Source organism: Thamnophis elegans, chromosome 7 (assembly GCF_009769535.1).
Source record: "Thamnophis elegans isolate rThaEle1 chromosome 7, rThaEle1.pri, whole genome shotgun sequence".
Lineage (NCBI taxonomy): Eukaryota > Metazoa > Chordata > Lepidosauria > Squamata > Colubridae > Thamnophis > Thamnophis elegans.
In genome coordinates, this window is record NC_045547.1 from 56858049 (window position 1) to 56885588 (window position 27540).

A 27540-nucleotide genomic window follows, 5' to 3' on the forward strand; every position below is an offset into this window, starting at 1 on the left:
AGTATCAGAAGAGAAGGTCACAAAAGATAACAGGGTATGTGAGAGGTTTGGAAGACGGGCCTCCCCTTTTGTTTTTCAGCTGAATAGTTTTGTTATGCTTCATTCCAAATGGTGCATATGAATGTCATAACTTCGACACTCAAACATATGGTTATGTTGCTACTTCGATCTAGTGCAAATTCTCACTAGATTTTTCCAGATCATCTTTACTGTGCTTCTCCAGCAAAATCCTGGGCTGATTTACTTGAAAATCTATTTAGTTCAGCTAGGCTTATTCCCGTTTACGTGAAATTGCAACTAGAATATGCCACATAGCTTGGGTTTAAAGAAAATTGTTTTACTTTGTAGGAACCTCTTATTTTCAACGTGCATGGAGGATTTTTTCATAGCTTTATTATTTTAAATCCATTTGTTAGAAATGAATTTTCCCTATATTAAAATTGCCTCACAGGACATGTATTTCCTATGTATTAGCTCTTGATATTGGCTTCTTTTTACACTAAACATTTGACAAAAGTCAGAAGTCATTCAAGAAAACTTGCTTTTTTCAGTTGGCTTGGGGCCCAACAGAGGAGCATCGCACTGGAGGTGGTTGATAGAATAAGAGAAAATTCCACCTCCCCTTGTTTTAATTGTAATGTTACTGTGGAATATAATTCTATTTTTTTGTTCTTAGAAGTATTTATTTTTTTATAGTTTTATTGCTTTTAATGTTGTAAGCTGCCGAGGAGGTGAGACAGGCAGCAAATAATTCTAATAAACAAAATTTTAAATGTTTATTTTAAACCATAAGTTATTAATCACAAAATTACATTCTTTTTGTGGGCAATATTTATAGAAAGATCTTACAGAATAATATTTGCACAGTGTATTTTTTTTCATCATAAATGTAGAAACTTCTATTCATTACATTAATTTGACATATCATAATTAAATTTACAATCTATAGACAGCTTGTGTAGATATGTAGAAGAGCTAGGCCATTGAGGGGGGAAATTCTTTTTTTCTTTTGAAAAAAAGAAAATAAATCCCTTGATATTTTCATCGATAACTACAGTTAGATATTTTTAGCCAAGTGAAACTATTATCAACATATGCCTCTATGTCAGAAATAGAGTAGTGGTTAAGGTGTTGTTCGGGAACAAGGAAGCTCCACTCTCAGCCACAGAAACTCACTGAATAATGTGGGGCCAATTACTTCCTTTTAGTCCAATTTACTTCACAAGGCAGATTTGTAAAAAGAGGATTTTGGTGCACGTCTTTTAGTTTATTTGTAGATGAATCAGAGGAGAAAGGGGTATAAATTTCACTTGAGTTAATGGGAGAAGATGAGACCTTTACTAGCAGATAAATAAATGAGTTCATGTTAATTCTGTTTAACAATGGTGAATCCATGCACTGTTCACAACATCCTTTTTTCACTGGACTTTTCTATAGGACTACCCTGTGAGTCCAATGACAATGGATCACTTAATACTTTAATATTGATTAATTATTGCAGATTAATAAATGTACTGAATAATTAGTTGAAATTCAATCAATCTTTGATGTAAAAATTGTTGTATTCCCATGCTCTATCATTTCTTTCTGTTCTCTGTTTAATGAATAAATTTTTCTTTGAAAAATTGTTTTATTTTCAGAAGCCCACCATTAGTGAAAAACATACCCACCAGTTTAGGCTATGGAGCAGCACTTAATGCAAGCTTACAGGTAAATCATTAAACCATTCATTTCTTTTATATGTCCTTCTGCTTGCATTGTTTCTTGTATGAAAGATAACTGTCTATGTTAATGTTAGTTGGGCATTTAGGGCATTATTAATAGGTGGGTTAATCTCCCAAAGAAGTTGTATTACCTAGCACAGCAAGAAGTACCTGTTCTAATTCTCTTCATTTTGATGTAAAGAAGCAAGAAGGACACCCTGTGGCAAAATCTGGAACACTCTGTTTTATTTCAAATGCTAGATTGATAGAAGCTTTTGCAAATGCATGTGAATATGCATTAATATTTATCCAGGCTGTCAAGAATGATTTCATAACATAGTGTTCGAGAACATGGTGCTCATAGCAAAAACTTTAAAGTTTAATTGTAAAATATAATTTTCATGCAGAAAAGGCAAACGTCAGAATTCGTTCCTTTTGAGTTAAGTTCTGGTCATTTTTTATTTTATTTTTTATACAGGCTGGCAACAGAAACAAAATGTACCTACATGTTAGGGCATAAGATTTAAGATTAGTGCATTTTAAAGTCAGAGTTTGAAGGCAGAAGACATGGTGCATATCAGTGTCAAAACATATTTAGTAGTTCCATCCAGCAGTGCTAAATGTGTGTGTGTGTGTGTGTGTGTGTGTGTGTGTGTGTGTGTGTGTGTATTTTCTGAGATACAGAAAAAAACAGAATAATTTTTTCTCTAGACATTTGTTTACTTGTATGTACCTCAGTATGTATTAAGCATCCTAAGAATGCTATATCATCTCCACACTGCTAGGCTGCATTGGCAGAAAGTAGTTTACCTTTGCTTGGTAATCCTGGATTAATAAACAACGCATCCAGTGGTTTACTACAAGCAGTCCATGAAGATCTCAACGGTTCCTTGGAGCACATTGACAGCAATGGAAATAGCAGTCCAGGCTGTTCTCCACAGCCTCACATGTAAGTACTCCTAGCATCTTCCAGTATAGGGGAAAAAATCAAAAAGTACTGCCTTGCTTAATAATTTGTCCAGAACAGGTAAGGCTGTTCAGAAACTGGCCTAGGGAACAAGCCAGTGCTTCCCAAACCTCATTAAATTACCCCAAATTAGGTAAAAGTGGTTTTTCTTTGTATAATTACACAGGAACCCTTTACCAGCACAACAAAGACATTTTAATTAATTTAAAGATGGCCACCTGTAAAATACATTTGAAAATCTTCCAAGTTATTCCTTTTAAGATGAAAACAGCTGAAATCTCCAATGGTAATTTGTTGAAATGACATAAAGTTCATTCAGTGATATTGATTTTACGATACCTATAGTCCTTGAGTTACAACCATTCGTTCAGCGACCATTTGAAGTTACAACTGTGCTGAAGAAAACAATTACTCAAAGTTCAATAAGATTTTCTGATAAGCAGATTTAAGGTTTGGGAAGTACTGGAATTGATGCTTCCATGCATGCTTAAGATTTCCCTTGGGCAAATGCTTCTTATTCATTGCATGATAATACAACTTCATTTTTTTCAAACGCAGATTCTTTTCATGAGTTAAATTTGTAAATTAGCAAAAGAATTCCAATCAAAAATACTTTAATTGTATTTTCAGGTCTAGTATATGTATGGACTGTTACCGAAATACTATTAAAAAAAACATACAATAGAAAGTTTAACCATTACATCAAGTTTACATAGAAACTAATAAAGTATAAGTATTTTACCTTCTTATAACTCAGTAAATCACTTTAATTGCATATTCAACTTTAATTACTGGTGCGTCAGTATTGGCAAGGTTTCTATGTTAAATTTTATGCAAGACTACAATTCCTATTAATATTTAGGAGCCAACTATATCATTAATTACTCTAAAATCTTTCCTTACCATCTTTTTAATGGAGCTCAGAGAGTGGTACTATTAAATATTGATGTATCGTGGATTTCAGGAATGTCTATTAAAGCCTAAGAAATATCTTTCCTTAATCATGAGTGTCAAAAGTAGCAGTATCTTGTTTAGTAAATAGCAAAACACAGTCCTTGGGGGTAATGATTTCCTGGTAATTTTTATATTAATTAGTGCTATGACATCTAGGTAGACATAGATATACATTTGCTATAGGTTTATTTATTTTTAAATATGCAATTATGTTCACAGTTAACAATAATAATATTGTATTTAAAATGTACTTCAATTCTTTTTATTATTTATTTTATCTTTAGCATGCTATGTTCAACATTTATTATATGTGCAATGCTAAAATCATAATTGCAAGCCGCTATATTCCTTAAATTTTCATTGTGTATATTTTCATATGCCTTTAGAGATTTTAAATTTTATATCTTGTTTCCTGATTTGCCATTTTGTATAAGTAAATACATTAATTTAACAGATATATTTTACACCTTTAAGATGATCTATCTCATTCATTACCACATATATTGTATCATCTTAGACAAATAAATAAAATTAGTGTGCACAAAGAATGAGAGAGAATGTTAATATGCTTTATTGAATTCCAAACCACTAATTCCCTCTCCCCCTGTCCGTGGAAGAATTTGTGTTTTGGAAGCATCTTTAGTTATATTTAATAATACCAAAGAAGTAATAAAACTTGAAGTAGAAAAAAACATGACAAGAAGCTCTTGAGAATGGCAGTGCTATGAAACAGGTAAAGTGAGCCACCAGAGCAACGTGTACAATCAACCACGCAATCAGTAGCTTGAAGCATTTTACTTTTAATAATCATCTGAGTGTATTAATGCTCTCTTTCTTCCTAAAATACTAAGTAAATAAAAATGTAATGAGCAAACAGGACTTAAATCATTTGCCTACTTATTTCACTTACAATGAAGCACATCTATTTATGTTTTCATTTTTTCTATATAATATTAATATGTACAAAGTGGCTAGAATGAAATACTGCAGACTACTTCTGCTGCCTGCAGTTTGATTCTCACTGGCTCAATGTTTACGCAGCCTTCCATCCTTCCGAGATCAGTCAAATGAGGACCAGGTTTGTTGGGGGCAATATGCTGACTCTGTAAACCACTTAGAGAGGACTGTAAAGCACTGTGAAGCAGTATGTAAGTCTGAGTGCTATTTGTAATGGCTCCTCTCCTAACTTGAGAAAGTAAAGACTCTTGAAACGGATTATTTCAAAAGGAACCTTTAATCAAGCAGGATGGAAACCATTAGAAGCAAAGCAGCATCTGAAAATCTTTAGGCCATGCAAATGGGATTAATCTGATAATGACCCCTCCCCTTTGTTCGAATGCAGATTCTGACCAATACACAAGTTTGAAGATGCTTCCTTAATTCTTCTGCCCTGGGAGTCAATAAAACACATGTTCCCATGGCTATCTCTAGTTAGACATCAAAGTTATATACCCCACATGGCTACCATAAACATCCCTCCAGAGTTGGTGGGACCTTCAGTCTCCCGGTGACAGGAAACCAGTTTTAAAGTTGTAAAACTCAGTTGTTTCAGATGTAGCTAATGATTTAACTCTGAGGCTCCCCTCCTCCCAATTGAATGGCAGTATCACTTTTAGGGATCTGACATGCTGCCGTTTTTTAGAAAAAGGAGAGATTCACCTGTGAAAAAAATAGGAAAAGAAATTGCATCATGGTATTTTAACAAGGTTTGTCAGGGTATTGGGAGTGAAATTTTTTCAATAGGGCAGGGGCCCTAGCGTGATGTTTCTCTACCCATTCATTTTGGGCTGAAGGTAAATGCTTCCAAGCAACTAAGTATTGGGTTTTCCCCCTGTGGGTCCTAGAGTCCAGGATTTCCTTAATTTCAAAATGTTGTTCACCTTCTATCATGATAGGAACAGGAAGTGTAGGTGCATGTGGTCTGAGTTGTGACATTACTTCTGGTTTGAGTAAACTAATATGAAACACTGGATGGACTTTCCTGAGTGTCTTTGGCAGGAGTAATTCTACTGTTACTGGGTTGATAACTTTGGTGATCGGGAAAGGTCCGATGAAATGTGGCCCTAATTTCTTTGATGGTTGCAACGACTTCAGGAATTTTGTCGATAGGTATACTCTATCTCCAACATGGAAGGATTTGGGATCTACTCTTTTTTTGTCAGCTTGAGTTTTGAAAGCCTCTCTAGCTTCCTGTAAAGCTAATCTAACCACTGGCCATGTGTTTCGTAGGTTGTCTATCCATTCTTTTAATGAGGGGATGGTGGGTTCCTCTATGGGTAGTTCAGGCATGGGGTTGAAATCCTGGCCTGTTGCTACTCTAAAAGGGGTGAAACCAGTGCTTGAGTGCACAGTGTTATTGAAGACCACTTCTGCAAAAGGTAAAAGATCAACCCAGTTATCCTGTTAAAAATTAATAAAACATCTTAGGTATTGTTCTAGAACCATGTTCTGATTTTCAGTTTAACCATTGGTACAAGGATGGTCACTGGAGCTCAGTCCTTGGGGGTGCCCAGTAAGTTTAAGAATGCCCCCCAAAACTTTGAGCCCTCAAAGTTAGAGATGATTCTCTGCGGACCCCTCAGTTGGAGATGATTCTCTGCGGCGCTCCATGAAGGCGATAAATGTGTATCAGGAATAACTTGGCTAGACTTTTGGCACTTAGGATCTTTTGGCATGGTATAAAATGTGTCTGTTTTGAAAACAAGTCTGTTATGACCCAAATGACAGTATTCTCTGCACTTTCTGGTAGTTTGACAATAAAATCCATAGCTATCTCCTTCCAGGGTGCTGAGGGCTCGGCTACCTTCTGTAACAGTCCTGGCATTTTGCCTTGGCGTCTTTTGGCTGCCGCACAAATTGGATAGCTGGCTACATAGCTCTCTATGTCCTTTATTAGTGATGGCCACCAAAATTGCCTTTTAATTAGATGTAAAGTTTTTACAAAACCAAAGTGTCCTGCTATTTTGGAGTCGTGGCACTTTTCCATTGAGTACAGTCTTTGGCTGGCTGGAACATACAACTTCCCTCCCACCCAAGCTAGGTTATTTTTCATCAGACAACTGTCTTTGCGGCTCTAAAACCCTCCATCAGTGGTTAAAGCTTGTTTAAAAGTTTGGGTGGTGTCATTGTCCTCCAGAGTATCTCGTTTTCCCTGGGATCTGGTGGTTACTCTAGCAGCTAGTTTATTGTCTTGTATCATGGGTTTGATTATGTTTGGCTTTATACTATTGTATTGCAGTTTCCTGGATAGTGCATCTGCCAGGAAATGTTCCCCCCGGGAGGTATCTGAGCGTAAATTCAAAACTTTTAAAGTACTGAACCCATCGTACTTCTTTTGGAGAGAGTTTCCTTGGGGTCTTTAGGGCTTCTACATTTTTATGATCTGTCCAGACTTCAAAAGGGATCTTACTCCCCTCTAGGAAATGTCTCCAGGTTAAAAGAGCCCATCGAACTGCATAAGCCTCTTTCTCCCAAATGGCCCACCTTTGCTCAGATTCATTCATTTTTTTTGGATGTGTAAGCACATGCTTGTAATTGGTCTTCCTCATTTTTCTGAAGTAAGATGGCTCCTATTGCCACATCGTTAGCATCTGCTTGTATGACAAATGGTTTCTCTGTGTCTGGGTACTTTCGGATCGATTCTCCGGAAAACCGCCTTTTAAGTTTTTCAAATGCCACTTGGCATTCCATTGTCCAGTTCAAAGGCTGCTTCGGTTTCAGGTTTCCCTCCCCCTTCGTTTTTAAGAGAGCAATTTGGGCGAAAACGGGGATACACTGCCAGTAAAACTTTGCAAATCCCATGAAGCTTTGCAACTGTTTGCATGTTCTGGGTGGTTCCCAGTCAAGTACCAATTGCACTTTTGAAGGATCCATTTCTATGCCCTGGTGTGAAATGCGGTATCCTAAGTAATCAATTTTTTGCATTTGGAGAGTTTAGCATAAAGTTTTGCAGAGCGAAGTTTGTTCAGAACCGCCCAGACTAGTTTTACATGTTCTGCCTTGGTCTCAGAATATAATAAAATGTCATCAATATAGACTATGCAGCCCTTATATAGATGCTCCCGCAACACTTCATTTATTAATTGCATAAATACTGCAGGAGCCCCTTGTAGCCCAAATGGTAGCACTTTTGAATTGATAGCATCCAAGAGGGGTGTTAAATACCATTTTCCATTCATCTCCTTCCTTAATCTTGATACGGTAGTATGCTTCCCTTAAATCCATCTTTGAAAAAATTCTCCCTTTGGCTAGGTGTGCTAGCATATCCTTCATGAGCGGGAGGGGATATACATTTGCCATACTGATTGAATTTAAATTTCTAAAATCAACACGTAAGCATTTGGAGCCATCTTTTTCTCTCTAAACAACACCGGGGCTGCAACTTTTGGTCCGGCTGGTTCAATGAAACCCCCTGCTAGTTTTTTTTCAATGAATGCCTTCAGTTCTTCCAGCTCCCTTGGAGACATGCTATACAACTTGGGTTTAGGGAGTTTGGCTCCGGGTAGGATTTCTATCGCACAGTCAGTGGAGCTGTGGGGTGGAAGCTCATCAGATGCTTTTTCACTAAAAACCTCCACCAAGTCCTTAGATTCATTGGGTATGTCCCGTGTTGGCATAGTGTAAGCAGGCATTGCTGTTTCTAGGTGCTCTGCCCCCTCAGTTTGTCTGTCTGGATTCTCAGCAAAAGTCACGTGCATCTGCACTCTTATGGTCCCTTGCTTCCAATTAATTTTGGGGTTCCATTTTTTCAGCCATGAAAGACCCAGAACCATTCTATGCCAGGCACCACTATAAATGTAAGCATTTCCTTGTGGTTTCCGATGCCTATCTGTAGTGGCTCAGTGGCAAATGAAGCTGGCTCTCCCCCTGCTATTTACCCATCTAGTTGGCAAAAAGCTATGGGGCTTTTTAGTTTCCTTACATTAATCCTCAACTTCCTTACCAGGGTTGGGCTGATCAAACAGTGGGTGCACCCCGAGTCCACTAAAGCTGAGATTTTCATCCCCGTCTCCCAGTTGGGAATAAATAGTCTCAGGGGCAAGGTAAGTGGTTTAATTGATTTGCTTACTATTGGTTCAACCTCTGGATCGCTTCCAGATGAGTATGGTTCTTCCTGCTGCAAAGCCGGGGTTTCCTCCTCAAAGAAGGAAGGGGGGAATTCTACGGTCTCCCTGCTCCTCAGGGCCATCTCCTTTCCGCACTGGCCAGGTTTCGTAGGTTTTCCCCCCAATGGGCGATCTGGTTTCTTAACTAGTGCCTGAGAACGGCATTCTGCAACTCAGTGCCCCTCTTTTCCACACTTGAAACAGACTAAGGATTTTGGAGAAGGTGTTGTTTGCGGTTTAAAAGGTTCTTGTTTCCATTGGGGTGGGGATATCTTCCACATTCGTCCTGCTTGGTACTGATTTCTGGCCATGTCGATCTCTGCCTCCTCAGCAATAAGATACCACTCATGTAGATGGATTGGGGCACCTCGGGCCACACAAGCATTGTAGAGGTCATCACTCAGCCCATCCTTGAACCAGCTTACCAGGATATCGTCTGGCCAGTTCACATGACATGCCAGGTCTCGGAATTCTTCAGTATACTCTGCCACTGGCCGGCATCCCTACTTCACAACTTTAATGTGCTTGTGTGCTTTGCGGTCTGTGAGGGGGTCCTCAAACCGTCGTCATAGGGCTATCATGAACCAATCAAAGTCCCGCAATTCTAGTGCATCGGCATCATGTAAAGTCACCATCCATCTGGCAGCAGCTCCTTCCAGGGCTAGGGTGACCACTTGTACTCGGGCTCGAAAATCACACCCATATGCTTGCATGTAGGTGAGCACATGTGCCACAAAGAATCCCATTTTTTTCGGGTTCCCATCAAATTTTACCCCCAGGGAAGGAGTTTTCCTTTCTAACTGCAGATTTCAGAGTTGGTTCGGAGTGGCCATGCGCCACCCATGCACCAACTAGGTGGGGAGGGTTTTCTGGGTTCCTAGTTTCTGGGTTCCTAGCTGTTGCTGCTGTGCCATCAGCTTGATCAGCAGAGACCAGAGGGGGGTTAGTTCCCCTGGCGTCACCCCCGTTTGCTGCCCTTCCAATGCTTTTTGGTTGCCGGTCCGCTCCCCCAGGATGTTGAGATTTTCCAAAATTTCCATCACAAACTGGGTTACATGCCTCTTCAGAAAATCCTCTCTCAGAGGGCCTTCATTTAGCTCCTCCTGGTCAGAGGGGGCTTCTAACTCCAATTTCCACCCTGGTTTTCAGCTATCTCGGGTAAGAGTGACTCCCCTGGTCTTCCCTTCCCTTTCGTCCTGATTCCGATTGACCAATGGGGCTTTTTGGGGTCCTCCAAGCTCACTCCGTTCTCTCCGCCAGGATACAAGGAGCAGGTCTCTGGTTGTGGAGGGGTTTCCATCTCCCTCCAGCAGTCAGTTTCCCCTTGTTCACTGTTATGCTCAGACATTGTTTGCTGGGTCCCCTCGGTAGAGTAAAAATGTTTCTCTCCTGGTTGACCAATTTACAGAGAGATGCTGCTTTATGTAATGGCTCCTCTCCTAACTTGAGAACGTAAAGACTCTTGAAATGGATTATTTCAAAAGGAACCTTTAATCAAGCAGGATGGAAACAATTAGAAGTAAAGCAGCATCTGAAAACCTTTAGGCCATGCAAATGGGATTAAGCTGATAATGACCCCTCCCCTTTGTCCGATTGCAGATTCTGATCAATTCACAAGTGTGAAGATGCTTCCTTAACTCTTCTGCCTGTGAGTCAATAAAGCACACGTTCCCATGGCTATCTCAAGTTAGACATCAAAGTTATATATCCCACATGGCTACCATAAACATCCCTCCAGAGATGTTGGGACCTTCAGTCTCCTGGTGACAGGAAACCAGTTGTAAAGTTGTAAAACTCAGTTGTTTCAGATGTAGCTAATGATTTCACTCCAAGGCTCCCCTCCTCCCAACTGAATGGCAGTATCACTTTTAGGGATCTGACAGCTATTGCTGTTGCTACCACATGTGCCATGTGCAATACATTGTTCTATAAGTTATGCAGAAAAGTTTTTCCATATTACAGAATTGTACATTTATATCTAAATCCATAATTATGCCATTAATTTCCATTCTAGAAATAAACTACTTTACAGAAAGAACCAAGTAAACTAAGCATTCAATGTGATAGGAAGAGAAGCTATCCAGTATGAACATCTGTCTGATTGTGTCACAAACCATAATAATAACTCTACATGTGAGTTATTTTGGAATCAGCAGTGCTTAAATATAAATAAACATAAAAAATAACTTGAAACTCCTAATAAATTTTATTCTACAAAGCAATTTTATTTACACTGGGATTCAAGCCAATGCATTGATTTTCTAATTGCAATTAAAGCTATTATTAGCCCTCATACCACATGTACTCAGATAAAATATGACTGACTTAGAATATTTCCTGCACACATGACTTTGTATTCCTCTCAGAATTTTTTATAAGATAGCAAAATATAAGGAATTGTGATTCACATGGTATGCTAATAGGAATACCATGTGAATCTGAATTCTTTATATCTTGGTAGTTTACAAAAACACACACACACACACACACACACACAACCCCTAAACCTGTAGTTTGCAAAGTTTTCTTTGAAAATATGTACAGACTGGTCTCTTGAGTAGGGTGACCAGATTTTCAGATTGGTAAAGAGGGACACCTTTGACCGTGGGGGGGGGGGGGGTCTTGATTAAAAATTTTATACGGAGCAACAAAATTTTTCATATAACGCAAAAATATTATTGTAATATTTTTTTTATTTCAACATAACTACAATTTACAAATATAAATTGTAACTGTTGCCAAACATCAAAATTTTGATCGCATGACCATGAGGATGCTGCAAAGGTCGCTAAGTGTGAAATTGGTCACTAAGTGTGAAAATGGTCATCAGTCACTTTTTTCAATGCCATTGTAACTTTGGTCACTAAACCCATTATACCACCTTTCTTGCCACAGTTCTTAAGTGAATAACTACAGCTGATAAGATAGTAACATAAGTGAATCTGGTTTCCCCATTTGACTTTGTCAAAAGGTCACAAAAACAATTACATGAAGCCATCATAAATACAAATCTGTTGCCAAACATCAAAATTTTGATCGCATGACCATGAGGATGCTGCAAAGGTCGCTAAGTGTGAAAATGGTCACTAAGTGTGAAAAATGGTAGTCAGTCACTTTTTTCAATGCCATTGTAACTTTGGTCACTATACCACCTTTCTTGCCACAGTTCTTAAGTGAATAACTGTAGCTGGTATTTTGTATTTTGGATAGAATATTTTTTTAAATAGTCTATGACAATATAAAAAAAAAAAATCCACACAGAATAAATTGAAGTAAAACATTTCAAACTATTCCACACATAATAAATTTAAGTAAAACTATTTAAAAAAATTCTATGCAAATGGTTTCACTTCAATTTATTTTGGATAGAATCTTTTTTAAATAGTCTAAGACAATTTAAAAAAAGAATCCACACAGAATAAAACTATTTTAAAAAATCCTATGCACAATAAATAAAATATTATTTTAAAATACATTAAAAAAATAAAAGAAAAAAACCCAGCTCACTTACCAGCAGGCACAAGTGAGCACTCCAAGTCAATCCAGAATGATGTAGATGTTAATACAAAGAACTGAGCAAATTAAAATGGTGAAATTAGCCAGGGAAATGTTTTTCAAAGAAACTTTGCCACCATTTTTCCCACACAAGCTGACCTCCAACCTCTGTGCCCCTCCCCTCTGGAAAATCCATGAAGGAACACTCGCGACTTCTCTAGCCAAGTATTTCCTGGAGCTCTATGGTACTGGGCCATTTTTTCTTATAAAATGAAGTAAAAGAGCGGGGGGGAGGTCCGTTTTGTTGCTTTAATATCTTCAATGAAAGTACTGAGACAGAGAGAGGGTTTAGACAAAGTGTCTTTTGTCTTGCCCCGGTTAGGATTTTTTAAGCAAATCCACTGGGCTTTCAACATGAAGCCAGAAAATCGGGACTTTTTTAAAACGCCCCAGGGCACGGGACAAATTGTTAGAAATCGTAACTGTCCCACCGAAATCGGGATGTCTGGTCACCTTACTTTTGAGTCTAGTTGGATTCATATTAACCTTTAGTTCTTTAGACTGTACTGATAACAGCAGCAATGAATGAAGCAGTTTCTCTATGAGTTAGTATGTTTGTTAAAGCTGTCATCCCTTGAATTCCTGAGTTGTGCTCTCCACTTGTACAACTTGCCTTTTTCCTCTATGTACTTAGCCACAATTTGTGTTCCTCTCACAAAAAAATTGTTTTAATTTTGTTCTAAAAGTTTGAAATAATTGTATGCTTACTGCTCTGGGTGTATTGTGTGAGCTGGTGTCTATGTGGTGAAAAACTGTGTGGACAAAACTAAAAAATACTTACTAAAGGAACATAACTTTTATTGAATTCCAAAATCTTCAAATAAATATTTCTCTAGTACTATGCTGCCAACTCTCCATTTCTCTTTGGAGAAACTGAGGTTTAAACTGATTGCTAAATGAAGGTGCTTTTCTTTGGTCCTTTCTCATAATCCTTGTACAATGCTCATCTAGAATATCTTATATATTAGCCAAATGACAAGTCCTTCTCACACTTTGACCGTTTACTTGGCTTTTGATGTTATTTACATATTTTGTAAACTAAAACAGTTTGTGAGGTAGAACAATCTGTCATAGATATATTATTCATTCACCAAAGACAGAAGAGAGTTGGTGAAAGGTTATTCCAGAGTGTGTTTTAGTACACAGAGGTTTGATCACTATTTTCTTAACTCCCAGGGTACTGACCCAGAAAACAATAGTGAACTGTTTTCTGAAAGTATTCCTGATTGCCATGTATCACTCAGTGCCATATAGAACACTTATATTCTGCTTTATTTTAGCTTCAGTCTCTTGTGACAGCTGTGTATGCATGTTTGCTACAGAAAAGGAAACTGGGAGTTGATAAAATGGGTGGGAAAAGAAAGATGGAAAATAAAGGGAAAAGATGCGAATTCTAACAGTCATTCCTCTTCTATTTCTACTCAAGGCAAGAAAGATCTTGCTTTGCATACTTTAAATCATTTTTCTACCTTTTGTATTCAGTCATTTTTCTTAACCTGTACCTTCTTTACAATTCCAACTTTTGAATCCATCCTTTTTTCTTGCAATTTGATCAGCATAAACATCAGGCTTTTTATGTTTTCAAACTTTTTTTTCTTTAAATTTTATTTCTAAAGAGATGTGTAATTATTCTGCTCTTAAGGTCTTTTTGAGGTGCTTCAGTTTGAAACCAGTCTATTGTCAAATTGTTCCATATCTGATTATTCCAGTCCCCTACTGTTATGCTTTCACATTACTTACAGTAGGTTATCTATCATTTCAATTTCCATCTCTTTCATTCCCTTGTATTTTAAACTTTATATCATGCCTGTCCTCCCGTTTGCATTTTTGTATTTCTGCTTTTTGTCCCATCTCATGATGCTTCTGAATTTACTTTGGAGGTTTGTTCTAGTGTAAAAAGCTTCTGTAGTGCAAAGTTCTTGTTCACTAGGTGAGATTTGGAGATTGAATGTTATAAAATAAATCAAACACTTAGAGGTCTACCAAGCTTTGGGAGAATGATTGAAAATCATTTAATTGAGTCAATGATGCTACTGGTGCTTACAGCATTTTTGAAATTCCTCATGCCCAGTACCATTTAATCCTACAGAGGTAATATATGAACAGATTTAAAATGCTGCCGTATTTAATTCTGTAATCTTTAAAGGGCAAAGCAATGATTGAAACACTATCAATAGAGTAATGTGTTGTATATGCTTTCTTGTTCAGTTTGGTTTAAGATAGAGGATTGCTACAAGCAGGCTTCATAAAATGCTAAACTTTTGTTTAATGTTTTCTATTATCCGATTTATATGTCGGCTCTGTCTGTCCAAGTGAACACCACCTACCATTTCAAATTGACAGGCATAATGAACAAAAAGGTAGCATTCTACCTTCTTGATGCATTTCCTCTTTAAAGATTGCTCTTAAAGACCTGTATGGTTGCTAAAGTGAGTGAGTGTATTTGTGAACAGAGGGAGAATCTCTGCTTCAGACATAGAGTACTAGAAAGAGAAATAATTGGGGATGGGTGGGTTAAAATGAAAATATTTCTTCGACTGTGAAACATACAGTGCATTCAGAAAATATTCAGACCCCCTTCACTTTTGTCAATTTTATTATGCTGCAGCCTGATTCTACAGGTGTTGAAATTCAATTTGTTGTCATTAATCTACACTCAGTATCCCATAATGACAAAGTGAAAACAGAATTTTAAAAATGTCTGTAAATTTATTAAAAAGAAAAAACTGAAATATCACATTAGCATAAGTATTCAAACACTTCACTCAGTACTTTGTTGAAGCACCTTTGGCAGCAATTATAGCTTGGAGTCTTTTTTTTAAAAAAAAAATATGGAACGCTTCATGAATTTGCGTGTCATCCTTGCGCAGGGACCATGCTAATCTTCTCTGTATCATTCCAATTTTAGTATATGTGCTGCCGAAGCGAGCACTATAGCCTGGAGTCTTTTTGTGTATGACGTGACAAGCTTTGCAGACCTGGACTGGAGGATTTTCTGCCATACTTCTTTGCAAATCCTCTCAAGCTCAATCAGGTTGAATGGTGACTGTTGGTAGACAGCCATTTTCAGGTCCCTCCAAAGTTGTCAATAGGGTCCAAGTCAGGGCTCTGGTTGTGCCATTCGAGGACATTCACAGAGTTGTTCCTAAGCCTCTCCTGTATTGTCCAGGCTGGTGCTTAGGATTGTTGTCATGTTAGAAAGTGAACTTTCAGCCCAGTTTGAAGTCCTGAGTGCTGTGGGACCGGTTTTTATTGAGGATATCCCTTCACTCCCTCAATCCTGTCCAGTCTGCCAGTTCCTGCTGTTGAAAAACACCCCCACAGCATGATACTGCCACCACCATGCTTCACTATTGGAATGATATTGGGCAGGTGATGAGTGGTGACTGGTTTTCTCCAGACATAACATTTAGAATTGAGGCCAAATAGTTCAATCTTGGTTTCATCAGACCAGCGAATCTTATTCTTCACAGTCTGAGAGTCCTTCAGGTGCTTTTTTGCAGACTCCAAGTGGGCTTTCATGTGTTTTGCACTGAGGAGAGGCTTCTGTCTAGCCACTTTGCCATAAAACCCAAATCAATGAAGGCAGTGGTGCATTTCAATTTCAATTTAATAAAATTTGTATGCCGCCCACTCCCTTGGGACTCTGGGCGGCTTACAGACAGATAAAAAAGCATTTAAAAATTCAAAAGTAAAAAAATACAATTGTTAAAATTACACACCATCCATTCAGTCTAAGTAGGGCTGGACATTGATCAACAGCCCCAGGCCTGCCGGAACAGCCAGGTCTTAGTGGCTTTACGGAAGGCCGGGAGAGTGGTAAGGGTCCGGATCTCTACGGGTAGATCGTTCCACAGGGTCGGTGCAGCTACAGAGAAGGCCCTCCCCTGGGGGGCCGCCAGCCAGAATTGTCCGGTCGACGGCACCCGTAGGAGGCCCAACCTGTGAGATCTTGTTGGTCGTTAGGAGGTATGTGGCAGGAGGCAGTCTCTCAGGTAGCCAGGTCCTAAACCATGTAGGGCTTTAAAAGTAACGACTAGCACATTGAAGCGCGTTCGGAGACCAATAGGAAGCCAGTGCAGCTCGCGGATGGATGGGTGTAACATGGATGTATCTAGGTACACACAGTATTGCTCGCGCGGCTGCATTCTGGACCAACTGCAGTCTTCAAACACTCTTCAGGGGCAGCCCCATGTAGAGCACATTACAGTAATCCAGTCTTGAGGTGATGAGGGCATGAGTGACCATTTGAAGTGTCTCCCAGTCCAGATAGGGCCGCAACCGGTGCACCAGGCGAACCTGGGCAAAGCCCCCCTGGTCACAGCTGACAGATGGTGTTCTAACGTCAGCTGCGGGTCCAGGAGGACAGATGGTGTTCTAACGTCAGCTGCGGGTCCAGGAAGACACCCAAATTGGGGCCCTCTCTGAGGGGTGTATAATTTCACCCCCCAGGCTAAGAGGTGGAATGTCTGGACTATCCTTGGGAGGCAACATCAATAGCCACTCGGTCTTGTCTGGATTGAGTGCAAGCTTGTTTCAAATTTTTTAGAACCTATTCTGTATGTGTGGCCTGTTTTGTGGGAGTGCCTTGGTGGTCATGTGACTGGGTGGGAGTGGCTTGGTAGTCCTGTGAATGGGTGGGAGTGGCTTAGCAGTTATGTGACCGTGTAGGAGTAGCTTGGCAATCATGTGACTGGGTTGGAGTGGCCAGGTCGATGTCACTGAATTCTTTGCCCCAAAGAATAACCTACAAAAAGAAAATATAAAAAAGGAAATTTATTATTTTGTGCACTAACTACTTAAATAAGAATAAAATAAGTACACAAAACAATAAAACAGCTACTTAAAGAGGAAATATGGCTGTCCTTGCCGGTCATCAACATTACTGACCACCTTACACACACGTTTCAGCCCCTCTGCCTCTTCCTGGATTCACTCGAAGTTTTAAAAACTCACAGTCTGTGCACACAGAAGACATTTTTAAAACCCACAGCCTATGCACAGTACACACACTTCCAGCCCCTCAGCTTCTTCCCTCTTCCTGGATTCACTCAGATGTTTTATAAAACTCACAGACTGTGCACACACAAGATGTTTTAAGAACTCACAGCCTGTGCACACGCACACACTCTTCCATTCTTTTAAAAATGTCTTAGTGAACCAGAAAGAGGGAAGAGGCAGAAGGGCTGGAAGTGTGTGCGTGTGCACAGGCTGCGAGTTTTAAAAATGTCTGAGTGAATCCAGGAAGAGGGAAGAGGCAGAGGGGCCGGAAGTGTGTGTTCTTATAGTATCTTCCAGCCACCCTGCCTCTTCCCTCTTCCCTAACATCCTCCCCACCCCCACCTCGCCACTCACCAGTTCTTTCTTCTTCTGGTTCTTCTTCTGAGAACTTTTCGGCAGCATGATGGGGTGGGGTGGGGTGAGTGAAAGAGCAAACGAGGGGATATGGGGCCTCCTCACCAACGGGTACGGGAAGGCACGCTAAATTTCACCATCCGGTACGGCCGTACCAGTCTGTATCGGTTGAAACCCACCCCTGAGTGAAGGGCTGCAGTGATGGTTGTCCTTCTGGAACTTATCCCATCTCTTCACAGGATCTCTATAGCTCAGTCAGCATGACTATCAGGTTCTTGGCTTCTCTTTCCCAATTGCTCAATTTGACTGGGCGACCATCTTTTGGAAGAGTCCTGATTGTGCCAAATGTCTTCTATTTGAGAATTATGGAGGCCACTGTGCTCTTAGAAACCTTCACTTCAGCAGAAATTTTATTGTAGCCTTTCCCAGGTTTGTGCTTTGAAATAAACTTGTCTCTGAGCTCTGCAGGCAGTTCCTTTGACCTCATGGCTTTTGCTAGGCTACAGCAAAAGGCCTCAGCTGTGAGGCCTTCTATGGAGACAAAGTGGGGTACTGAGTGTAGTTTGATGAGGAAAAAATGAATTTCAACAAGTGTAGAATCAGGCTGCAGCATTGACAAAAGTGAAGGGGGTCTGAATACTTTCTGAATGAACGGTATGTTCAGAAATAACATTCTCACTCACTCAACTTCCCAAAACATATTTTCCTATTCTTTTTCAGGTTATATTGTTTCCCTTTACTTTTCAACTCTAGCCTCTTGTATTTTATTTTCCCACTCATCAATCCTCTGATCTTTCTAGCTTTATAAGCTATTACGCTCAGCAGCCACTGCAACCCTTTATCATTTCCTCTTTACTTGCTTAAATGTTACATGCTTTTGATCAAACCATTGATGTTCTTTTTATATAATATAACCTCTATTTGTTGCACAATTCTTTCTACTTCCTCTACTTCCTCTTAACAAAAAGATCACTCTAGTTATAGAGTGCCTGCAGCTGTCTTATGCTGAGAAGTGTCAGATCCCCATAGTATAGATTGTTGAAGTTTGCAGGATCCTTGGGGATTTGTGAGATCTACAATATATAGAAGCAAAATACATGGATGATTTTATTGAAAACTTCATTTATTCTCTTTTAAATATCTACAAATGGGTATGTTTGTAAGGCAGAACAATTTTTAGATCTTATGTCCATTCTCTAACTTAGATTCTAACTGTCTGAATATTAATTGTTATTGTTAAATTTATAATTACTTCTAATGAAAATCTAACAAATTGAAAGACAATTTCATCCAAAAAATCTAACCAACCAAACAAAACCTAACAACAATGAATTCTAAAGAAAACTCCTAAATTAACCAGCCCTGGAATGCATTCAGACCCCAAAAGAAGCCTCAGGTTACATGTAAAAAATCACCCTTTGATAATAATTGCAACATCATGTAAAGTCTCACATGTGTGAATAGATTTAAACCATCATAACATAATGGTTCAAAGAGCAAATGATGTCTCATGTATGTGAGAATGCTATCCACAGATCTAATCACGTCATATATTGTCACATCACCTCAGTCATAGAGCATCATCAATGGAATTAATTCATTTATCAATCAAATATAAAAGAAAAACCAAATTACAAATATGCAAGTGTGAATCAATCTCTAAGTGCCATAATAACAAGAGTGGAAAATTTTTAATAAGCAATGATGTGATCCAATAAAAGAGCTGTTGTTTAGACATTATACAGATATGTGTACATGCATACACATGCATTCTATGGAATGCGAACAGATATTGGTATGGAAGAGAATGAAATAAAAAATGTAATGATATATAGCAATAAAACAATACTGAAATTCCATTAGTGTTCTGTGTAGTTGTTATGTTGTCTGTAATTCATGGATGTAGATATTTGTGTACAGGTGAGAGTAGATTAACTGAGAGTAAGGAGAAGCTTCATCGTGAACAGTGAATTTGTGATTTTAAAATGTCTTAAACCCCAGCCTAAATTTACGGAAGCAAATAAACTTTAAACTTTAATAAGATTTGTATGCCGCCCACTCCCTAGGGATTCTGGGTGGCTCACAACAAGTAAAAACATTTAAAATATTTAAAAAATACAGAATTAAAATCAATACAACATCCATTCCATCAAGTGGGGCTGGAAATTAATCAACAGCCCCAGGCCTGCCAGAACAGCCAGGTCTTGGTCGCTTTACGGAAGACCAGGAGAGTGGTGAAGGTCTGGATCTCTGCAGGTAGCTCGTTCCACAAGGCTGGTGCAGCTACAGAGAAGGCCCTCCCTCGGGGAGCCGCCAGCCGGCATTGTCCAATCGACAGCACCCGGAGGAGGCCCAACCTGTGTGATCTTATTGGTCGTTGGGAAGTAAATGGCAGGAGGCGGTCTCTCAGGTAGCCAGGTCCAATACCATGTAGGGCTTTAAAAGTAACGACTAGCACCTTGAAGCGGGTCCGGAGACCAATGGGAAATGAGTGCAGCTCGCGGAGGATAGGTGTAACATGGGTGTAACTAGGTACACCCATTATTGCTCGTGTGGCTGCATTCTGGACCAGATGTAGTCTTCGGACACTCTTCAGGGGCAGCCCCATGTAGAGTGTGTTACAGTAATCCAGTCTTGAGGTGACGAGGGCGTGGGTGATCATTCGAAGTGCCTCCTGGTCCAGATAGGGCCGCAACTGGTGCACCAGGCAAACCTGGGCAAAGGCCCCCCTGGTCACAGCTGACAAATGGTGTTCTAATGTCAGCTGTGGATCCAGGAGGACACCCAGATTGCGGGCCCTCTCCGAGGGGTGAATAATTTCACCCCCCAGGCTAAGGGGTGGAATGTCAGGACCATCCTTGGGAGGCAACATCAATAGCCACTCGGTCTTGTCTGGATTGAGTGCAAGCTTGGTCGCTCCCATCCAGACCCTGACAGCCTCCAGGCACTGGCACATCACTTCAACTGCTTCACTGAATTGGCACGGGGCGGACAGATACAATTGTGTATCATCCGCATATTGATGATATTTAAACCCATGCCGGCTTATGCTCTCACCCAGCGGCTTCATGTAGATATTGAACAGGAGGGGGGACAGGACCGAACCCTGCGGCACCCCATATTTGAGGGGCCTAGGGGTCGATCTCTGTCCCCCAACCAACACCGACTGCGACCTGTCCGAGAGGTAGGAGGAGAACCACCTTAGGATGGTGCTTCCCACTCCCACCTCCTGCAACCAAATAAATAACTATAATGATAATTATGTGTAAGCTTGAATACGGTCAGTCATTCATAAGTTTAAGAATCAGTTTGAGGGTAGTCATTCTGGGCCACCAAGTCACGGGTGGGCTGCTGGGGGTTCGCAGGAGCTCGGGAGAACCTCTAACTAAGATTTTGTGCAGTTTGGAGAACCCCCAAATCCCACTCCTGGCTGGCCACGCCCTGCCCCTCCCAGGAGTCCCCACGCGACACATTTTGGATGCAGGTAAATGCAAGATGCACACTGAGGCCCAGGGAGGGCGGAAAATAGGCCTACCATCCATTTCCGGCCTTCAGAGGGCCTCCAAAACCTTCGGAGGCAGTTTTTGGCCTCCCAGATGCTTGAGGAAAGCCTCCAGAGAGAACCCATTGCTAAAATTTTTGAAGCCCAGCCCTGCACCAAGTCATAGTTTATTGAGCAAGTTGTGTGACTGTTTTCCTTTCATGCACCTTGGTTTCATGATATCTCAACTAAATAACTGTCAGTACAATTTATACCAACCTACAAATTAAATTTGTAGGACTGCTCTAGCATTCCTTAATTGAAATGACATGATGGTTTAAGCAGCTAATTAGCACTAAATAAATATGTAGAAAGAAGAATGAAAGTGGATAAGTTTTGATATGGGCATATTTTTTAAATATTTATTTGTATCTTGCCTTTGTTATATTTACAAATACTTCAAAGCGATATTTGTAAAAAGTCACCTTTTATCTGACACACTTTCCTCCTCCTATTGTCCCACCCAACAACCACCCTGCAAAATGGGTTGGGCTAAGAAGAGTGACTGGCCAAATGTTACCCAGCTGGCTTTCATGGCTAAGGCAGGACTTGAACTCACAATCTTCTGCTTTCTAGTCTAGTGCCTTAACCACTGGACTAAATTGGCTCTCAATCACAATTTCATGCTCTAAAGGTCTACCTTTTTCTTCCATGGATTTCAGTCTGTTCTGTATCTTTATATATTCTAATATGTGATGTTAAGCCCTATGCTCCTTTTTCCAAATTGTTCTTGAATTTCATTTCCATCAATCATTTTATATCTATGCACAATCATGTATAGGATATTTGGGTTTTCCAACAATCTCATTAACCTTTTTTGGTTGTTCCGTTTAATCCCTGAAAATCTACAAGCACCTGACTCTTTCACAGCTTTCCTGCTTTTCTTGAAAGAATTTAAAGTTATCTTTCTTCTTCCTCTGTTTTGTACTGTGTTCAAAGCGGCCTAGAGGCCCCTTTCTGATTCATCCCCCTGGAGTGAAGAACAAGTGCTTCTACAAAACATGGCCTCTTTTAATATAAAATTGAACATTTCATGACCTTTGTCCAACTGCCAAATTAATTATATTGGAAATTTGCAGGGTATTTTTTATAAATGAAACTGAAAAAAATATTTTTTCCCAATGACAATATTTCTGAGACTAACTTTCTAAGAGAGTTTAAAATGAAAATTATGAACTTCCACTGGCATCCCTAGTCAGTAGTAAGTCATAATACCTTGTTCATTCCAAATAAATAAAATAAAATAGAATATAATTCTTTATTGGCCAAGTGTGATTAGACACACAAGGAATTTGTCTTTGGTGCATATGCTCTCAGTGTAAATAAGAAAAATAAAAATAAGAAAAATAAAATAGAATACATTCATCAAGAATCATAAGATACAACACTTAGTGACAGTCATAGGTCACTAATAAACAATCAAATTATACCAGGAAGCAAATAAAACAATATAAATTGTAAAGATACAAGCAACAGGGTTATAGTCATAAATTGGAAGAGATAGGTACTAAGAAGGATAAGAAAAATAATAGTAAATAATTTTAGTAAATAATTTGACAATTTAGTAAATAATTTAAAATGTGGAGAATGAAGGTCAAATACTATATAATACACTTCTTGGGACAGATACTGTTTAGTTACCTTTTTTATCTGGTGTTTTTCAGTATCAACCCTTTTCATTTCTTGTCTCTTACTGTTTTCTTTACAGTCATATAGTTCCTTTAGAATAAACAGCTGATGAAAGCAAATTTCACTCTTACAGTTTTTATTTACCGTATTTTGGGGAGTATAAGAGGCACATTTCACCCAAAAGAGGGTGAAAATCTGGGTGCGTCTTATACACTGAATACAGCATTTTTAGCCTCCCAAAACCCCGACCCCACGCATCCCGTTTTTCGCAAAAATGGACACACAGAGGGTTTGGGAGGCCTGCAAAGTGCTTCTGGGCAAAATGTACTTAACTGTCTTGCTTAGTAGCCTAAATTTTGGGTTCACTTGTGGTCCTAAGTTGAAGACAACCTGTATTAAGCTAGAAACACAAAAGAAGAGGACATTAAAATCAATAGCAATATGTTGACAGTTTTTAAAATTTCTCATTGAATAAACTTTCGTTGTTAGAGCAAAATGTCTAACATTGTCTATGTGATTTTAGTAAATGTTTTCATTTCCTTTAAATTTTGAATTATAGATTTGACAATCTCAATCTTAAGGTGCCTTACTTCTTAATGTTTTAGAGTTTTATTTTTCTTATTTAAACCATAACATCATCAAGCATTCAGAAAACCCAAAACTCTGTTTATGCATAAATTTGGATCATCATCATTACCTGAACATATTTTACATGTTTGTTTATTTTAAACAGCAACAATGTAGTGGACCTTATCTGAGAGAAGCATGTACATTGAACATTGTTCAAAATAATATCCATTGCTTATTCAAGTAGAAAATTATAATCTCTCACCCAGCCATCAGGAGAATTTTGTAAACAGAAATAGCCCTGTATTCATGCTTCCATTACTTATATGTATGGAGGTGCCAGTTGTTCTTAATGTCTACTGCTAGATTGGATCACAAGAGCTAGATCAGTATACATTTCTGTGCTCCTAGTAAGTCCCCAAGGGGTGGGTTTCAAATTCAGAATGTATCTACTATGTTTTAACATCAAGGGAATCTAATTCTGTTTCATATCCAGGTCTGTGTATTGATCAGAAAGGAAATATAAATAGTGCTTTTCTTAGCTCAATCATTATAGCTTGGGAAATCCTCTGTAATGATTGTGTTATTTTTCTTTCCATGGTTATTTGCATATCCTGAAATCTCAGAGAAGCATCTTGAAAACTTACGAAGAACATGTTGGAGCTGAAATCCACTGTTTTATTAACTTTAGAAGTGCTTAATATTATGTTAGTTAAATGATAGAAAGATTCTGAAAATTATTCAGCTTAGGCAACATGGTGCTGTTAAGCAAGTATTCTCTAATACTTCTCGTAAGTTTGTAAATTTTTTAGCATACTTGTTTGAAGGTTAGGAAACACTGAAGTGTAGCTTTAGAATTGCATTTGTCAGATTATGAAATAGAAACTGTTTTAAAAAGTGTGCACACATGCTTCTCTTGACAGACAATAAGAACTCACAGGCTAGGCCTCCTCCGAGTGCTGTCGAACAGACAATGCTGGCTGGCGACCCCTCGGGGGGAGAGGCTTTTCTGTAGCTGCTCCGGCTCTGTGGAACGATCTCCCCGCAGAGATCCGGACTCTTCCCACTCTCGCGGCCTTCCAAAAAGCCACCAAAACCTGGCTGTTCCAACAGGCCTGGGGCTGTTGATCTATGAATCAGGTCCAGCCCCCAGCTAAGCTGAATGTAGGTTGTGTTTTTTAAACTGTTTTCATTTCTCCCCTATTGTTATTTTATTTTATCTCGTATTTGTAAGCCGTCCGGAGTCCTACGGGATTGGGCGGCATATAAACTTATTAAATTACAAATTATGTATTATTGACTGCGGCCCTAATCATTATTAAGCACTACTAAAGTTAGTAAAACAGTGGATTTCAGCTCCAACATGTTCTTTTATCAAACATTATTCTTTTGCAATGATTGTTTATCAGGAAATGAGTTAGTTTTCAATTGTGAACTGGGAGTGAATGTCTTCAGCTGAAGCCTATATTTCCAGTATGTCAAAGGGCTGGAATGGTCATAGGATATTACCTTCAACAAATGATAAATTAGTGGAGATTTCTACTTAACTCTTTTGGCTGACCAATAATTCACAGCCATAGAAACAACTTGATGGGTTTACAAGTCTATCGTGTGAGGATGAAATGAAAGGAAGTCCCCATATGAATTATCTGTAGTTTCCAGAGTGAGGTGTAGGAGGAGTAACAGATGGGTATTAACCCAGCTCTTTTGCACTGGAGTCTGAGGTAAATCTTGAGGCCACACCTCCGATCCTCCTTCTGCTCTCCCAGATTAACCTCAGGCTCCAGCCCAGAAGGAGTGTTTTCTGACTCTCCCTCACTTAGGAAGTCTAAGGGTTTTTTTAGTGTAAGTTTTTTTCCTCTAGCATTTTTTTTCTCTCACCAAGAAGCTTCCAGCGCTGCATCTCTCCTCCAACATGCTCAGCGAGGCTAAGGAAGGCCTTGCTGCCCTGCTATCACGCGCGCGCTTCCTAAGCGGCCGCTTCCTAAGCGGCCGGATGGTCACGTAAAAGGGGAGGAAGCCTCCGCACTGATCGGAGTGCATGGAGAGGCCTTCGCACTACAGCCGCCCGAGTAGGACTCCAGAGTACCGGGGATCCACAGAGGATCGCCCCAGCGCTCTCCAGCTTCAGAGAGGCTTGGGTCGCAGGCCGGCGGCTGCCATTTTGAATAGGAGCACATGGCTGAGCGCGTGACCGGCAATCATCTACGGTAGGCGGGAGTGCTCAAGAAGCACCGAGGAGGCCAGAAGAGGCCTAGAGCGGCCTCCACTCTGCCGGTGGATCCGCAGAGGGGCCTGATTTCGGTGCAGGCCTGCGCTCGAGCCGGGGATCGGCGGCTGGAAGAAGAAGCAGCTGAGCCGGCAGAGAACGAGGAGAGATGAGCAGGAAAAAGAGTAAGTGCATGGCGGATGCGTCAAGGAGCGGGGGTGCTGGGCCGAGACCCCTAGGGGACCCAGATCCAGCTGAAGGGACCTCCAGTGGAGCTTCCCGGGCCACCAGAGGGAGGTCTCCCACCAGGAAGGGCACCCCCAGGTCATCCACTAAGGAGACCCGTCCTAAAGAGGGCAGAACCACCAGGGCTTCATCTAGGAGATTTAGGGCGACCACCAGCCCATCGCCTTCTAGGTCATGCTCCCCTCACAGGCTCCCTACATTGGCAGAGGCCCAGGCGTCCTCCCCTGGCTCCCCCAGGAGCTCAGGCTGAAGGCATAGCTCCATTTCGCCCCCCCCCTTTCGCCTGCTCATTCCTCTGAGACGAGGGGGGATCCCTTTGGTTGCATGGTTTCCAGCCCAGCTAGGCCCAGGCTGGCACCAAGTTCACCAGAGGCAAGGGATCACCTGCAACCTCCAGAACTCCGCCCTGCTCTCCCAGAGCTACCTGAGAGTTTTCAGGAGGTTTTAGCCAGGGCCTTAGCACAAGTGATAGCCGCTGGGATGCAGCACCAACCCCAGGCCTCACAACAGGGATCATCCCGGGACCAGCCCAGGGATCATCAGACTCTCCCCAGAGCCTGTAAAACATTTCAGGCAATAACCTGGGCTATTAGGGCGGCCGCTTCTGCTTCCTTCTTTAACAGATCCACTGTGCTGTGGCTGGAACATCTGAGAGACACTGGCCACGGAGGTGCAACTGTTGCAAGCAATTTCGAAGGAGCTGGCAGCCACACAATTCTCTGCTGACGCCATCCTGGATGCAGTTAAGTATGCATCCTGAGCTTTATCTTCCTCCGTAGCGTCCAGGCACCTACTGTGGTTGCGCCACTGGCAGGCGAAGTCCTGAGCCAAATGGCACCTTGCAGGAGCAGACTATGTTGGGGACAAGCTGTTTGGTGCCTCGCTGGACCCGCTTCTGGTGGAGGACAAAAACAAGGTTCTCCCAGCCACGACAAGAGGGTCGGATAATCGACACGCCCCCTACCCCAGGAGAACATCCTTCCGCCAGCCTGATTCGGATGCTCAGACTCACAGGTACCAGTCCCCCAGGTTTCACAGACAAGGGGATAGACAGTTTTTTAGGGACAGATTCAGGGGCCAGCAGCAGGGCAAGCGGCCCTTTTGAGGAGGAGGCGGTCACCCATTCCGCAGATTCAAGTGATCCAGCCACGGATCACCTCATTGGCGGTCGCCTCTCCCTTTTCACGGATGCCTGGGAACGCATCACCTCTGACGAGTTGGTCCTCGGGTTATACCTGGAGTTCTGCTCGCAACCCCCTAACAGGTTCCGCACCTTCACCTCTGCTGATCCAGCCAAACAGGCCCTTAAGGCTAGGGCCATCAAACACCTTCTGGATATCAAGGCCATTTAGAAGGTTCCAGAGGGGGAGAGAGGTTCCGGATTCTATTCTAACCTGTTTCTGGTCCCCAAGTGCTCAGGAGGGTGGAGAGCTATCCTGGATCTTAAACAGCTCAATTCCAGGATAGTCTACCATAGGTTCAAGATGGCTTCCTTGAAATCCATCTTGGAAGGCATCCGACAGGGCGACTTCATGGCATCCATCGACCTCACGGAGGCCTCCCTCCACATCAGAATCGCCCCGGAACATCGCAGGTTCCTTAGGTTCTCCCATAGGGAAATCACTTCCAATATGGGGCCCTTCCCTTCGGGCTAGCCTCAGTCCCCAGGACCTTTACCAAGGTGCTGGCTGCAGCCGTAAGTCACCTGC

At 40.8% G+C, this 27540-nt stretch overlaps 1 protein-coding gene and 1 non-coding gene across 2 annotated transcripts in view; one reads left to right on the forward strand and one right to left on the reverse strand.

The window, feature by feature from the left end:
- Window positions 1-27540, forward strand: part of FOXP2 (forkhead box P2) — a 240699-nt gene that overhangs the window by 196059 nt on the left and 17100 nt on the right. The window contains exons 13-15 of the mRNA XM_032221993.1: window positions 1-34; window positions 1641-1710; window positions 2489-2652. The exon at window positions 1-34 is cut by the window's left edge and continues 88 nt beyond it. Coding sequence (XP_032077884.1) covers window positions 1-34; window positions 1641-1710; window positions 2489-2652 — 268 coding nt within the window. The remainder of the gene's footprint in view (window positions 35-1640; window positions 1711-2488; window positions 2653-27540) is intronic.
- LOC116511918 lies at window positions 15110-15216 on the reverse strand. Its single transcript, XR_004255790.1, has one exon. It is a non-coding gene; the product is annotated as a U6 spliceosomal RNA (small nuclear RNA).